The sequence below is a fragment of the Macaca nemestrina genome, chromosome 17 (assembly GCF_043159975.1).
Source record: "Macaca nemestrina isolate mMacNem1 chromosome 17, mMacNem.hap1, whole genome shotgun sequence".
In the NCBI taxonomy this organism is placed as follows: Eukaryota; Metazoa; Chordata; class Mammalia; order Primates; family Cercopithecidae; genus Macaca; species Macaca nemestrina.
The window spans coordinates 48,765,562-48,780,787 of record NC_092141.1 but is presented as its reverse complement, the minus strand read 5'-3'; the positions used below and the strand labels follow the sequence as shown (position 1 = coordinate 48,780,787).

Genomic DNA, 15,226 nt, shown 5'->3' with positions numbered 1-15,226 from the left:
CAGGCTGGTCTCGAACTCCTGACCTCAAATGATCCACCTGCCTTGGCCTCCCAAAGTGCTGGGATTACAAGCATGAGCCACCGTGCCTGGCTGCTGCTGTGAACTTTCTGACGCATTTCCTTGTGTTCATGTGGGAAAGGTTTTGGGTGTACACATAGAACTGAACTTGCTGGAGTTGGGCATCTTCACTTTATAAGAAATTGTTTATTTCTCTACCAAGTAGTTGCAACGATTTGTACTCTCACTAGCAGTATCCTTCATTGAGTTTTCATCAAAGATATTGATAGGTAGTAATGTATTCTGGTTTTACAGAAATCATTGGTGCTTGCATAATTCTGGCACAGATTGCTCTTTTCATTTCTTCTCTTGTGCTTGATATTTTGGTAAGTCCAAGATAATCTTAGGGAAAGGTGTAAAGGAATACAGTTTGGATTTAACTGAATACGAGTTCCTTCTGCTATCGTTGTGTTCCCTGGAGTGCAATCTCACTTCTTCTTGCTGTTCTTTATACTTCAGATGGAGAGAGACCTTTATAAAGTTAAAATGTTTATTAATCTTTTTCATTGGTTCCTGTGTTCATAGATTCTCAGAGGATTAAACAGTAAGCAACATTGTTTGTTGGAGAGTCCCACAGGAAGTGGAAAAAGCTTAGCCTTACTTTGTTCTGCTTTAGCATGGCAACAATCTCTTAGTGGTAAGTAGTTGCTTGATATCTTCAAGTTGCTCACTGGGACCTGAAAAAATATAATACAGTATTGTTTATCCAGACTGGTTCAGCCATGCTGTCCCTAACTTAAATACTCATTTAATGATGTTTCTTTAAAATAAGTTATATATCTTCCAAAAGAGTTTCAATATGTTTAATTAATGCTAAAATAGTATTGAACATAATTTCTTTTGATGAGTTGAAAAGTACATAAAGACTTTTGGCAGCCTGAGCAACATAGTGAGACCCCATCTCTACAAAAAATGACAATCAATTTTTGGTAGACTGAGGTGGTAGGATCGCTTGAGCCCAGGAGGCCGAGGTTGCAGAGAGCTGTGATTGTGCACTTCAGCCTGGGTGACAGAATAAGACCCTGTCTCAAAAAACAAACAAAGTTTTGGATGCTTAGAGTTATCATTATGAAAATAATTAGATGATAATTTGTATGTAAAAGATGCAAGAGATGGGCTGTCAGGATGCTATAACACATACTAATTGCTTTTTTTTAGGGGGGATATCCTTTAATATATTTGCTTATCTGTTCCTTTCTCATAACATTAGCACATGGGATATATAAAAAATAATGCATTCTAGTTGATTTTTCTACTTGTTTAAATGCCAGATAAACAGAACTTTAGTATAATATTGTTTGTATGAATCTATATTACTTCCCACTACTTTTCCTTTTTTTTTTTTTTTTTTTTTTTTTGAGTGGAGTCACCCAGGATGGAGCATAGTGATGTGATCATAGCTCACTGTAAACTCAAACTCCTGGGCTCAAATGATTCTCCTACTTCAGCCTCTTAAGTAGTTGGGATTACAAGCATGAGCCACCAGGCCAAGCTATTTTTACTTTGTTTGCTAACAAATGCCTATTAATATTTACTTTTATGAAAGACTATATAAACTACATAGTGAATCAGAAATATAATATTGGATACATTTTAGTTACATTAGATGGCTTTAACCTAAAGTATTAGGAGAATTTGAGGTTAAACATGGTATGTGTATATATGTATGTATGTGTATATAGGTGTATATATATACATTTTTAAATGAAATGTTTGTTACTAATAAAAATATATTAAGGCCAGGCACAGTGGCTCACCCCTGTAATCCCAGCACTTTGGGAGGCCAAGGCGGGTGGATCACCTGAGGTTTGGCGTTTGAGACCAGCCTGACCAACGTGGAGAAACCCCGTCTCTACTAAAAATACAAAATTAGCTGTACGAGGTGGTGTGTGCCTGTAATCCCAGCTACTCGAGAGGCTGAGGCAGGAGAATTGCTTGAACCCAGGAGGTGGAGGTCGCAGTGAGCCAAGATTGCGCCGTTGCACTTCAGCCTGGGCAACAGGAGCGAAACTGTTTCAAAAAAAAAAAGTAAATATTTCATAAGCTTTTTGTTGTTCATTTTGATTCTTACTGATGCTAATTTTGGAAAAAATGAGTTTATCAGTACTAACATCAGGTCTTAATGGCAGATGTCTGGAAAATAGAATTAGAAATATTTATGTGGTACAAATGGGAAAACAATGTCAACACTAATTATTTTAAAAAATAAATTATTTAGCTTTTTTGGGGGTATATGAATTGTACATTTGGATACAAGGTAGGCACACAATGTAAACTTACTACAATTTGGTATTATATTTAGGCACTAAAGTTACCTATTTTATTGATTTGAATATTGACCTTAAAATGTATTTTGATGCAAGTATCAGAATTAATACATCAAAAAACATGTTTCTGGCTGGACGCAGTGGCTCACGCCTGTAATCCCAGCACTTTGGGAGGCCGAGGTGGGCGGATCACAAGGTCAGGAGATTGAGACCATTCGGGCTAACAGGTGAAACCCCGTCTCTACTAAAAATACAAAAATTAGCCGGGCGTGGCGGTGTGTTCCTGTAGTCCCAGCTGCTGGGGAGGCTGAGGCAGGAGAATGGCGTGAACCCGGGAGGTGGAGCTTGCAGTGAGCCCAGATTGCACCACTGCATTCCAGCCTGGGTGACAGAGCGAGACTCCATCTCAAAAAAAAAAAAAAAAAAAAATTTTGTATTTGAAATAGAAGTATAATGTGGGGAATGATTTAATCCTTATGTGTTAGATTATTATTTCATATATTGAACTTTCAAATTCTTCATTTAGGGAAAATTAAGAATATACTTTAGGTCCTTGTTTCAATCCATTCTTGAATTTTAGATGAATCTTAATGAATACTTGAGTAGTTGTACTTTTATTACATTATTAATCTTAGATTATTAGATTTGTACAGATTACATAAATTGGTGATAATTTCCCTATAAATGTTTTTGTTTTTCTTTTTGAAGCAGAGTCTCGCTCTGTTGCCTATGCCGGAGTGCAGTGGCGCAATCTCAGCTCATTGCTACCTCTGCCTCCTGGGTTCAAGCGATTCTCCTGCCTCAGCCTCCTGAGTAGCTGGTATTACAGGCGTGCACCACGGTGCCTGGCTAATTTTTGTATTTTTAGTAGAGACAGGGTTTTACCATACTGACCAGACTTGTCTTGAACTCCTGACCTCAACTGATGTGCCTGCCTCAGCCTCCCAAAGTGCTAGCATAACAGGCATGAGCCAGTGTGTCCAACCAAACGTTTTTGGCATATTTCTCTCTTGTCCTAATTTGATGCTGCAGATAAAGTGACCAGCTTGTCCAGGTTTGCCACGTACCTTCCTGGTGTCAGCCCTAAAAATCTTGTATCTTAGAAAATCTCCCAATCCTGGGTGAACTGGGCTGGTTACTTACCCTAGCTGCAGATAATGATTAATGTTTATTTAATTAGATATATTATAAATAGAGGTTCTTTCATTTTTAGAGAAGCCAGCAGATGAGGGCATAAGTGGGAAAACTGAAGTACCATTGTCATGTGGTTGTACATGCCATTCAAAGGATTTTACAAACAATGACATGAATCAAGGAACTTCACGTCATTTCAACTATCCAAGCACACCACCTTCTGAAAGAAAAAGCACTTCATTAACTTGTCAAGGTAATTTATATTTTGTCTGGGTCAGTTGATATCTGTAATAAGATTCTTAATTATTACTGTCATAAGCCCTAATTTATATAAGTTTGGTTAGCATAACTGATTATATATCTCTAGTTTCTCTGGAATTATTTTAAAATAACACAGAGTGGTCAAAAATCCTTAGATGTTTTTAAATTCTTGGTTTGACTTTTAATTTATTGAGACATTTTGTTGGCCTAAATAATTTTTTAATGAAGGCAATGCAAAATAAATGATTTTCCAAAATTGATGTTATTTGTAGCCTTTTTTTTTTTTTTTTTTTTTGAGACGGAGTCTCGCTCTGTCGCCCAGGCTGGAGTGCAGTGGCACAATCTCAGCTCACTGCAAGCTCCGCTCCGCCTCCCGGGTTCACGCCATTCTCGTGCCTCAGCTTCCCAAGTAGCTGGGACTACAGGCGCACGCCACCACGCCCGGCTAATTTTTTTTGTAATTTTAGTAGAGACGGGGTTTCACCATGTTAGCCAGGATGGTCTCGAACTCCTGACCTCGTGATCCACCCGCCTCGGCCTCCCAAAGTGCTGGGATTACAGACGTGAGCCACCGCGCCCGGCCGTAGCCAGTATTGTTAATTGTATGTTAGAATTCTATAAAACAATGTTTGTATCCTAAGACAAAATCTAATTAGCCTCATTGATCCATTCTTGACAAGTTTGCCTGGCATTCTGAGACCAGTATCCTACATGAGAATCAGGTATGTTTATGTGTGACCTTTAAATAATTTTTACTAATTTTAGAGAAATATATTAAGAGTAACATAAAATTATTAATAATACATTTAAAAAATATTTCTCCTGCTTTTGACTATATAGAAAGGATAGACTATTATTTACCTAAGAAACCTAGGGAACATCCTGGAAACTTTGCCCTTTCTTATTTCTTCATGCACATCTCTGTATCCATTGGTACCTCCATAGTCCAAACTACCATTTCTTGTTTACAGCATCCAATAACCCTTTTTTTCTGCTTTTACTCATGCTATTTCTTTACTAGTCACTGGCAGGGAGACACAGGTTGCCATGATTGACTTAAGTCAAAACAAACAGTATCCATTTCCTAAAATCAAGGATGGAGTCACCTTCCTCTAAAGCACATAACCATACAAAGGATGGTAGATAATTAAACTTCCGGTGGGAAGGAGGAAAGAGGAGTGGAATACTTGTTAAATAGGTGACCAATAGTGTTGTCTGCATTGTTTTGATTTTGGCCTTTTGGATTTCTTTCCTTTCCTTCAAAGATTTATGCTTTCTCTTTCCTCAGAGCCTTTGCTTCTATTACTGTCTTTTCTGAGCAAAGTTCCAACTTCAACTTATCCTTTTCTTCCTCAGTTTACATGTGACTTTCTTGGGGTATCCATCACTGATTTTTCTGTCAGAGTAGATTTGATTTCCCTATTATAGTCTGTCTTCTCATTGTGTACCTTTCCTTTATAGCACTTGTTACAGTTTGTATTATATGTGTCTATCTAAATCTTTTATTAATCTCTGCTTCCTTAGCAGACTGTATACTTCATGAGGTTTGGAATATTGTCAATTTGCTTACCATTGTATCCCTAGAACTCTAGCAGGGTGCCTGGCATATGGTAGGTGCTAGATAAATATTTGTTGTTAGGAATGACGGGGATTAATTTTCAGCTAATTATAGGAATTCTCGTGTATAATATTTATATACAACATTTTAAAAACAACTTTATTGAGGTTTACTTGACATAACAAATTGCATATATTTAAATGGTACACTTTTTTCTTTTTTTGAGACAGAATCTTGCTGTGTTGCCCAGGCTGGAGCGCAGTGGTGTGACCTTGGCTCACTGCAACCTTCACTTCCTGGGTTCGAGCAATTCTCCTGTCTCAGCCTCTCAAGTAATTGGGATTACAGGCGCCTGCCACCACACCCAGCTAATTTTTTGTATTTTTAGTAGGGACAGGGTTTTATCATGTTGGCCAGGCTGGTCTCGAACTCCTGACCTCAAGTGACCCACCTGCCTCAGCCTCCCAAAGTGCTGGGATTATAGGTGTGAGCCACCAGGCCCAGCCTAAATGGTACACTTTGATACATTTTGACATATGTACCTCCATGAAACTTTCACCAGAATCAAGATAGTGAACATACGCACCAACCCTGTATTCACTTTCTCCAGAGTTTTTTAAACATGCTCACTTTCCCCAAAAGTTTTCTCAGGACCTTTGTTATCCCTCCTTCCCACCCCTCTGTGACTAACCTCCCTATCCAACCACCTATCTGCTTTTTGTTACTATAGATTAGTTTGCATTTTCTATAGTTTATATAAATGGATTCACACAGGATGTATACTTATTTCGTCTGGCTTCTTTCACTTATGACAATTATTTTGAGATTCCTCCATGTTGTTGCATATATTAATATATTAATTGTTTTTTTTGTTTCTGATTAAGAGTGCATGGATATACCACAAATTGGTTATCTAATTAGCTGTTTACATACATTTGGGTGATTGCTAGTTCTGGGCTATTACAAAGACAGATACTATGAACATTTGTGTCTACATCTTTGTATGGATGTATGTTTTCATTTCTCTTGGTTGAATACTAGGAGCAGAATGACCAGATTGCTTCGTAGGTGTGTATGTTTAACCTTTTTTTTTTTTTTTTTTTTTTGAGATGGGGTCACTCTTGCCCAGGCTGGAGAGCAGTGGCGCGCGATCTCAGCTCACTGCAACTTCTGCCTCTCGGGTTCAAGTGATTCTCCTGCCTCAGCCTCCCGAGTAGCTGGGATTACAGGAATGTGCCACCACACCTGTCTAATTTTTGTATTTTTAGTAGAGATAGGGTTTCACCATGTTGGTCAGGCTGATCTCAAACTCCTGACCTCAAGTGATCCACCCATCTGGGCCTCACAAAGTGTTGGGATTACAGGCATGAGCCACCATGCCTGGCCAACTTTTTAAGAAATTTCTAAACTGTTTCATGAAGTGGTCATACCATTTTACATTCCCATCAGCAGTTATGAGAGTTCCAATTTCTTCACATCCTTGTGTACACTTGGTATGGTCAGTCCTTTTAATATTAGCCATTCTTTTTTTTTTTTTTTTTTTGGAGATAGAGTTTCACTGTTGCCCAGGCTGGGTACAGTACTGTGATCTTGGCTCATATGGCTCATTGCAACCCCAGCCTCCCAGGGTCAAGTGATCCTCACACTTCACACTCCCGAGTAGCTGGCACTACGGGCATGCATCACCACACCTGGCTAATTTTGGTAGTTTTTGTTGGTTTTACCATGTTCCCCAGGCTTGTCTTGAACTCCTGTGCTCAAGTGATCCGCCTTCTTCAGCCGCCCAAAGTACTGGGATTATAAGCATGAGCCATCACACCTGGCCTTAATATTAGCTACTCTATTAGGCATGGAGTGGTATCTTATTGTGGTTTTAATTTTTATTTCACATATTTTCATGTTCTTATTAGCTATCTGTGTATCTTGTTTGATGATATGTCTGTTCAAATAATTGCCTATTTTTTATTAGTTTTCTTTTTTTTTTTTTTTTTTTTGAGACGGAGTCTCACTCTGTCGCCTAGGCTGGAGTGCGGTGGCGCGATCTCGGCTCACTGCAAGCTCCGCCTCCTGGGTTCACGCCGTTCTCCTGCCTCAGCCTCCCGATTAGCTGGGACTACAGGCGCCCGCCACCACGCCCAGCTACTTTTTTGTATTTTTAAATAGAGACAGGGTTTCACTGTGTTAGCCAGGATGGTCTCGATCTCCTGACCTCGTGATCCGCCCACCTCGGCCTCCCAGAGTGCTGGGATTACAGGCGTGAGCCACCGGGCCCGGCCATAGTTTTCTTATTTAAACTTCTTTAAACATTTTGAATACAAGCCTTTGATCAGATAAAATTTTAGGTTTTACATTTAGGTCTAAGATCCATTTTGAGTTAATGTGTGTATATGGTGCAAGGTATGGATTCAAATTCATTTTTTTGCATGTGGATATCCAGTTGTTCAGCATCATATGTTGAAAAGGCTATCCTTTATCCACCACATTGCCTTTGCGTCTTCATCAAAAATGAGTTATCCATATGTACACAACTTGATTTTGACATTACTGTGAGTCAGTGTTATTTAGAATAGTCTAAATGGGAAAAATCAAGGTTGTATTCTGGTACTCTCTTTATATGTGTAAGTAAATCCTTTAATCTGTAACCTAAATATAGAAAAATGCAAATCCTAAGCATATAGCTTGATGGATTTTCACTGTCATAACTACTACATAGATTTTTAAAAAAAGGCATTATCAACACCCCAGAGGCCCTTTTCATCTTTTTTCAGTCACTGTCTCTTCTTTCCATAGGTAATTCTTGTCCTCCTGTGACCATTGATGAGTTTTGCCCTTTTATAGAAATAGAGTGAAACTCCATGTCAAAAAAAAAAAGAAATAGAATTATATATGTACTCTTGTGTCTGTCTTTTGCTTAATATTTTATTTGTGTAAGATTCATTCATGCTGTTGCATATAATAGTACTTCTTGTTTTTGTGTATTATTTCCTTGTATGAATATACCACAGTTTATTAATCTGTTCTACAGTTGTTAGGCATTGGGTTGTTTTCAGTATTGTTTAATAGTGCTGTTATGAACATTCTTGTTCAAAGGGGTGCAAATAGGTAAGTATTGTCTATAGACACATTCCTGGTCATAGTATATACATATGTTTACGTATGTATACATAGTATATACATATCTATAGTAGATACTGACAACATTTTCTAAAGCGGTTGAACCAATTTATGCGTCCCTGGTCAGATCCCTCCAACCCCTGCAGCAGTATATGAAAGTTATTCACCATTTTTGTTAGTACTTGATATTTATAGTTTAAAAAAAAATGTTAGTCATTCTTGTGTATGTGTGGTATTCTCATTGGGTTTTAGTTAGTATTTCTCTGGGGTCTCTGGTGACTTCATATGTTTATTGGTCGTTTGGACACCCTCTTTAGTGAATTGCCTAATCAAGTTGTTTGCAATTTTTCTTTTCTTTTTTATTTGAGGTGGAGTCTCACCCTGTCGCTCAGGCTGGAGTGCGGTGGTGCGATCTCAGCTCACTGCACCCACCACCTTCCAGGCTGAGGCAATTCTCCTGCCTCAGCCTCCTGAGTAGCTGGGATTACAGGCACCTGCCACCATGCCCAGCTAATTTTTGTATTTTTAGTAGAAATGGGGTTTCACCATGTTGGCCAGGCTGATCTCAAACTCCTGACCTCAAATGATCATTCGCCTCAGCCTCCCAAAGTGCTTGGATTACAGGCGTGAGCCACCGTGCCCAGCCTCCATTTTTCTATTGGGCATTTCTTAGGTTTCTTGAAGATTTTAAAAAACATAACCGGGAGATATCTTCTTTCTTTTTAACTTTGTATCTTAAAGATTTTACCCCTTTGATGAACTTCCTCCAAACTCCCTTGCTATAAAGACCAGGAAGATAAGCCTTTTTGTGTGTGATGATAATATGATTTTTATTTTTATGAATTGGGGTTACCCTTATTTGGCACATGGCAGTTCAGTTTTCTAAAACTAAATGATCATTTTGGGTGGACGTTCCCGGCCCTCTTGATGGGCCCATGTCAGTTTGCCCCTTATTTATTTGGGACAGGGTTTCTCCACGGTGGCACTACTAACATTTTGAGTGGGATAACTCTTTGTTGTAGGAGCTCTCCTTTGTGAGATGTGTAGCAATACCCCTGGCCTTTATGCACTGGATGCCAGTAGTGTTTCCACCTCCGCTCTTTTTGTGACAACCAAAAATGTCTCTAGACATTGCCCGGTGTGCTTAGGATGAGAAGTGGTGGTGTTAAAATTGGCCCGGTTAAGAATCACTGATCTAGGTTTATTTTGTGGTTATTTTACTGGTTGCCTGGACATGTGGAGCTCAAAATTACCTGTCTTATTTAAAATATATGTGGAAATGCAAAGGATTAAATATAGCCAGGACAGTTTTGAAAAAGCAGGTGAAGGCGAGAGATTTGATCCGCCAAATATACTGATTTATTGTATGTAAATATAGAGTAATTAAGACAGACTGAGGTTAGCACAGTGATAGATCCATATAAAAATATAGAGAACCCTAATTCAGTCCCACATGTATCCAGAAACTTGATATTTTTATAGAAGTGCCTCTATAGCTTGTAGGGGAAAGGAAGAACTTGGGTGGTGCTGGGCCCATTAGATGTCCATATGGAAAAAATTGAAATTGGAGCCCTACTTTATACCATATACAAAAATCCATTCTAGGTACATTAAAGACCTACTTCTGAAAGGCAAAACTATGAGGATTTTTAGAGTATAGTGGTTTTCAAACTGTGTTTCTAAGAACCTTATAAAGAAAGAAACATGACTCGTAAGGGAAGGGGGAAAGTGGATCAGGGAAGTTCTAGGTCTTTCATCCCTATTTTGGAAATTTTAAGCAACATTTCTTTTTTTTTTTCTTTTTTGAGATGGAGTCTCTTTCTGTTACCTAGGCTGGAGTGCAGTGGCACTATCTTGGCTCACTGCAGCCTCTGCCTCCCAGATTCAAGTGATTCTCCTGCCTCACCCTCCCAAGTAGCTGGGATTACAGGCGTGCGCCACCATGCCCAGCTAATTTTTGTATTTTTTTTTTTTTTTTTTTTTTTTTTGAGACGGAGTCTCGCTCTGTCGCCCAGGCTGGAGTGCAGTGGCGCGACACTGCAAGCTCACTGCAAGCTCCACCTCCCGGGTTCACGCCATTCTCCCGCCTCAGCCTCCGAGTAGCTGGGACTACAGGCGCCCGCCACCACGCCCGGCTAGTTTTTTGTATTTTTAGTAGAGACGGGGTTTCACCATGTTAGCCAGGATGGTCTCGATCTCCTGACCTCGTGATCCACCCGCCTCGGCCTCCCAAAGTGCTGGGATTACAGGCTTGAGCCACTGCGCCCGGCTAATTTTTGTATTTTTAATAGAGACGGGCTTTCGTCACGTTGGCCAGGCTGGTCTCAAACTCCTGGCCTCAGGTGATCCACCTGCCTCGGCCTCCCAAAGTGCTGGGATTACAGGTGTGAGCCACTGCGCCCAGCTGCAACATTTCTTTAAAAAGAAAATAGTCCTACACTTTAGAAAAAGCTTGAAAATCAGTGCTGTGTGGCATAGGTTCATTTCCAAGTTTATGTAATCTCAAGCTTTCTTTTTTTTTTTTTTTTTGGAGACAGAGTCTTGTTCTGTCACCCAGGCTGGGGTGCCGTGGCGCGATCTCAGCTCATTGCAACCTCTGCCTCCCAGGTTCGAGGGATTCTCATGCCTCAACTTCCTGAGGAGCTGGGATTATAGGCCTGCACCACCTTGCACAGCTAATTTTCGTATTTTTAATAGAGATGGGATTTCGCCACGTTGCCCAGGCAGGTCACTCCTGGGCTCAAGTGATCCTCTTGCCTTGACCTTCCAAAGTGCTGGAATTAAAGGCGTGAGCCAGTGGGGCCAGCCTTAAACTTGTTTTTTGAAAACAGTATTGGACCTGCTCATGTAGGTCTTTCTCTGCTGTAAATCCTTTAGGGCCAAGGATTCTCTCTTTCATTGTTTTTTCCATGGTGTCTGGCCGTGGGATAGACTCAATGTAATAAATGATTGTTGGCTGGGTGCGGTGGCTCACGCCTGTAATCCCAACACTTTGGGAGGCTGAGGTGGGTGGATCACCTGAGGTCAGGAGTTCGAGACTAGCCTGACCAACATGGAGAAACCCCGTCTCTACTAAAAACACAAAATTAGCTGGGTGTGGTGGCACATGCCTATAATCCCCGCTACTCAGGAGGCTGAGGCAGGAGAATTGCTTGAATCCGGGAGGTGGAGATTGTGGTGAGCTGAGATCACACCATTGCACTTCAGCCTGGGCAACAAGAGGGAAACTCCATCTCAAAAAAAAAAAAAAAAAAGATTGCTAAATTAATTCAAGCCATGGGAGTGGAGAGAATGTTTAGAGAGAAGCAAAGAGGAAGGAAGTTACCTTTAAGAATATTTATATTTAGGAAAAGGGAGAAACTAATGTATGAGAATAGTTAAGAACAGTGTTACAGACATTAAGGAAGAAGAAAATGTGTTTGCTATGTTCCAAGAAGACAGTGTTTGGCTGTATGCCTAACAGGTTACATATATGGATGTTGGAGTCACACAGCAGGATTCAGTCACATCCAAGCTCTACCATTTAATAACCATATGATACTGGGCAAGCTACTGGACTTTTAAAAACCTAGTGTTCACATTTGTAAGATTGGGATAATTAATGTTATTTGGTGATTAAAAGGTCCTTGATGACCTTGAGAAGGAGCTTTCAGGATTATGAGATTAAAAGACAGATTATATGAGCTTGATTCTATAATCAATGTTTTTGGTCTAAAGAACGTGGAGAAACTTAAGAGAAAAGATACGTTGATACTGTAAAGAAAGATTTTTACAGACATGAAATATATTTTCTTCAGAGATCCTTGCAGTTACACATTTTAAATCATGTTATTGGGAGTAGTCTACAAGTACATAAAGCTATTTAAAAAATCAAATTGGACTTTTCCTATTGAAAGCATGTTTCTCAAGATCTTTGATAAAGTAAACTGAATAGTAGAGAAGTGCTTTTTAAACATATTTAAGTTTCATGTTTTAGATTATGGTATGAAATTTCTAGAAATAAACCTTACATCCTGGTTCCAGTTTTCTTCTAGAAAAACTGCCTACGTGTAAGTTACTTACGCTATTTTTTTTTATTACTTCTTATATAAGACTCCCCTGAAAAAACCACTCTGGCTGCAAAGTTATCTGCTAAGAAGCAGGCATCCAGATACAGAGATGAAAATGATGATTTTCAAGTAGAGAAGAAAAGAATTCGACCCTTAGAAACTACACAGCAGGTAAACAGAGTTTTTTGGCAGTGAAATAATCCAGTTAGTTACAGCTGAACATGGTAGTCAAGTATCAAGTTTTTAATACACTTGTAGAGATTAGTTGGGTCATGTGACAGCCATAAATTAAATGGTAATTTGTTGTGATTTCGTTTTGTAGAGTTACTTGTCACAAAGGAGTTTGTTATTATAGCAGATTATTCACAGTAACATGTCACTCAAGTGAAACTGCATGGTGTTTCTTATATATGAGGAATTTGATAGTAAAATATTTACTTAAGGCATATCTTAGTGATGTAGTACTTTGCACTTTTTAACTCCTCTATTGTTTTTATCTTAAAATAGGATTTTCTTTTGGCTAAAATACCTTTGATATGATTATTAATGTTATGGATGTTTTGGAATTGATAGTTTTAATGTAATGGCAAGATGTATTCTTACTGAAATTTTAAGATTGATACATGATAAAATATGCATATTTCTAAAAATTACTAAAAGGCTTGAATTACCATATATATATATTTTATTTTATTTTTTTCTTTGAGACGGAGTCTCGCTCTGTTGCTCAGGCCCAATTCTGTTGCTCTGTTGCTCTCGCTCTGTTGTACAGTGGCCCAATCTCGGCTCACTGCAACTCCACCTCCCAGATTCAAGCAATTCTCCTGCCTCAGCCTCCTGAGTAGCTGGGATTACAGGCGTGCACCACCAGGCCCAGCTAATTTTTGTATTTTTAGTAGAGACGGGGTTTCACCATGTTGATCAGGCTGGTCTCAAACTCCTGACCTTGTGATCCACCCACCTCGGCCTCCCAAAGTGCTGGGATTACAGGCATGAGCCACCACGCCCGGCCAAATTACCAGATATTTTAAATGAAATTTGGATGCAGATGAACACAGTATTTTCTCAGATTTCATGGCAGTGAGATAGGAAGGCTGGGATTTTAATAGATTTAGTTACAAATAAAAAAGATAATTATTAGGCTGAATGTAGTGGCTCACGACTGTAATCCTAGCACTTTGGGAGGCTGAGGCGGGAGGATCTCTTGAGTCCAGCAGTTTGAGACTAGCCTGGGTGACATAGCAAGACTCCCTTCTCCACAAAAAAAATTTAAAAAAAGAGCCGGGTGTGGTGGCATGAGCCTGTAGTCCCAGCTACTTGGGAGGGAGGATTGCTCAAGCCGAGGAGTTCAAGGCTGTCGTGAGCTAAGATCATGCAATTATGCTTCAACCTCGGTGACAGAGCAAGACCCTGTCTCTAAAAAATAAATAAATAAAAACATAAAATAAAAAAAATTATTAATTAGGATGTTATTTGTAGGTAAGTAACTGGGTACTTTTAATTGAGTATACTCGAGGTTCTTGCATTCTTATGTAGTTTAACTGTTCAACTCACAATCTTCATAAATTTCTATAATTCAGCCTTGTTTTTAGAAATGAATGAACTAGTTTATTTTTATCAAAGTACCAATGGCAAATGAGGTGTGAACCTATAGAGATTTCCCCCCGACAAAATGTGTATATAGAGTTGCATGTCCTCAGGTAGGGCTCAACATAAAACATTTATTCCCTCACTTCATTGGTTCTCATTTCATTTTTGGCAGGAATGAGATTACCAATAGAAATGCTTTTCTCCCCAGTTATAACATTAGTGAATAGATCTTTCACAAGTAGGAAAAAGCATGGATACAGTTTGGAAAGAAAACTTAGTGATATTTATAAAAGAAATTTAGTCAAAGACAACTTGGTTTATCAAATACCTAGGAAGTAACAGTAATAATAGTAATCGAGTAATTTATTCCATCCTGTAGGAAATCATGACTATTTACATTAAAAGTTTTATTCTGAGTTCTTTTCAGTATGAATTATGCTTAAATTTTGATTTATTTTCCAATCAGATATGTGATTGGACTTTGCAATAATACTATATTTGATGTCCATATGATGGGACTGTTTTATGAGAAGTTCATTTTACAATACTCTAATTTTGATACATCACTAATTAAAGATAGTTTGGCTAAGATTCATGAGTCATTACTATGTTCTATTTCATTTAAGTGTTGTAATTAGGTGCTTATTTGCATTTTTAAAATTTGTTTTATTATTGCCGGTTAGAAATAGTCTTTTTTTGGATGCAGAAAAAAAATACATAGAGCTGTTTTGGCCTTTAAGAACAACTAGCCAGTTAAACTTCTAGTTTACCTTAAACTTCATTTTGGTTCTGTGTTTACAGATTAGAAAACGTCATTGCTTTGGAACGGAAGTACACAATTTGGATGCAAAAGTTGATTCAGGAAAGACTGTAAAACTCAACTCCCCATCGGGAAAGATAAACTCCTTTTCTCCACGGAAAGTATGTATTAATGCCATTGTTTAGTTTTAAAGAAGGAAAATATGGAATTTTCTAAATCAATTTTTGACAAAAGAGGAAGAATAGTATAATACAAAGGACAGTAGAAACCAACTCAGAAGTCCTCAATGCTGTCACATCTGTTACTAATGTGTGGGATGGCAAAGTCTATTCATCTATGCCTCAGTTCCTCATTTATAAAATAAGAGAATTAGACTAGAGAGAGATCTGAAAGTCATTTTTTCTGTTCTGTATTTTAATGTTTGTAAACTCTCCAA

At 38.6% G+C, this 15,226-nt stretch overlaps 1 protein-coding gene across 2 annotated transcripts in view; it reads left to right on the top strand.

Moving 5' to 3' along the window:
* LOC105476851 (BRCA1 interacting DNA helicase 1) overlaps positions 1-15,226 on the top strand; it is a 176,769-nt gene that overhangs the window by 3,635 nt on the left and 157,908 nt on the right. For both annotated transcript variants that reach the window (XM_011733115.3, XM_011733116.3), the window contains exons 3-6: positions 583-694; positions 3,538-3,711; positions 12,484-12,611; positions 14,832-14,951. In XM_011733115.3, the coding sequence (XP_011731417.2) occupies positions 583-694; positions 3,538-3,711; positions 12,484-12,611; positions 14,832-14,951 (534 nt within the window). The remainder of the gene's footprint in view (positions 1-582; positions 695-3,537; positions 3,712-12,483; positions 12,612-14,831; positions 14,952-15,226) is intronic.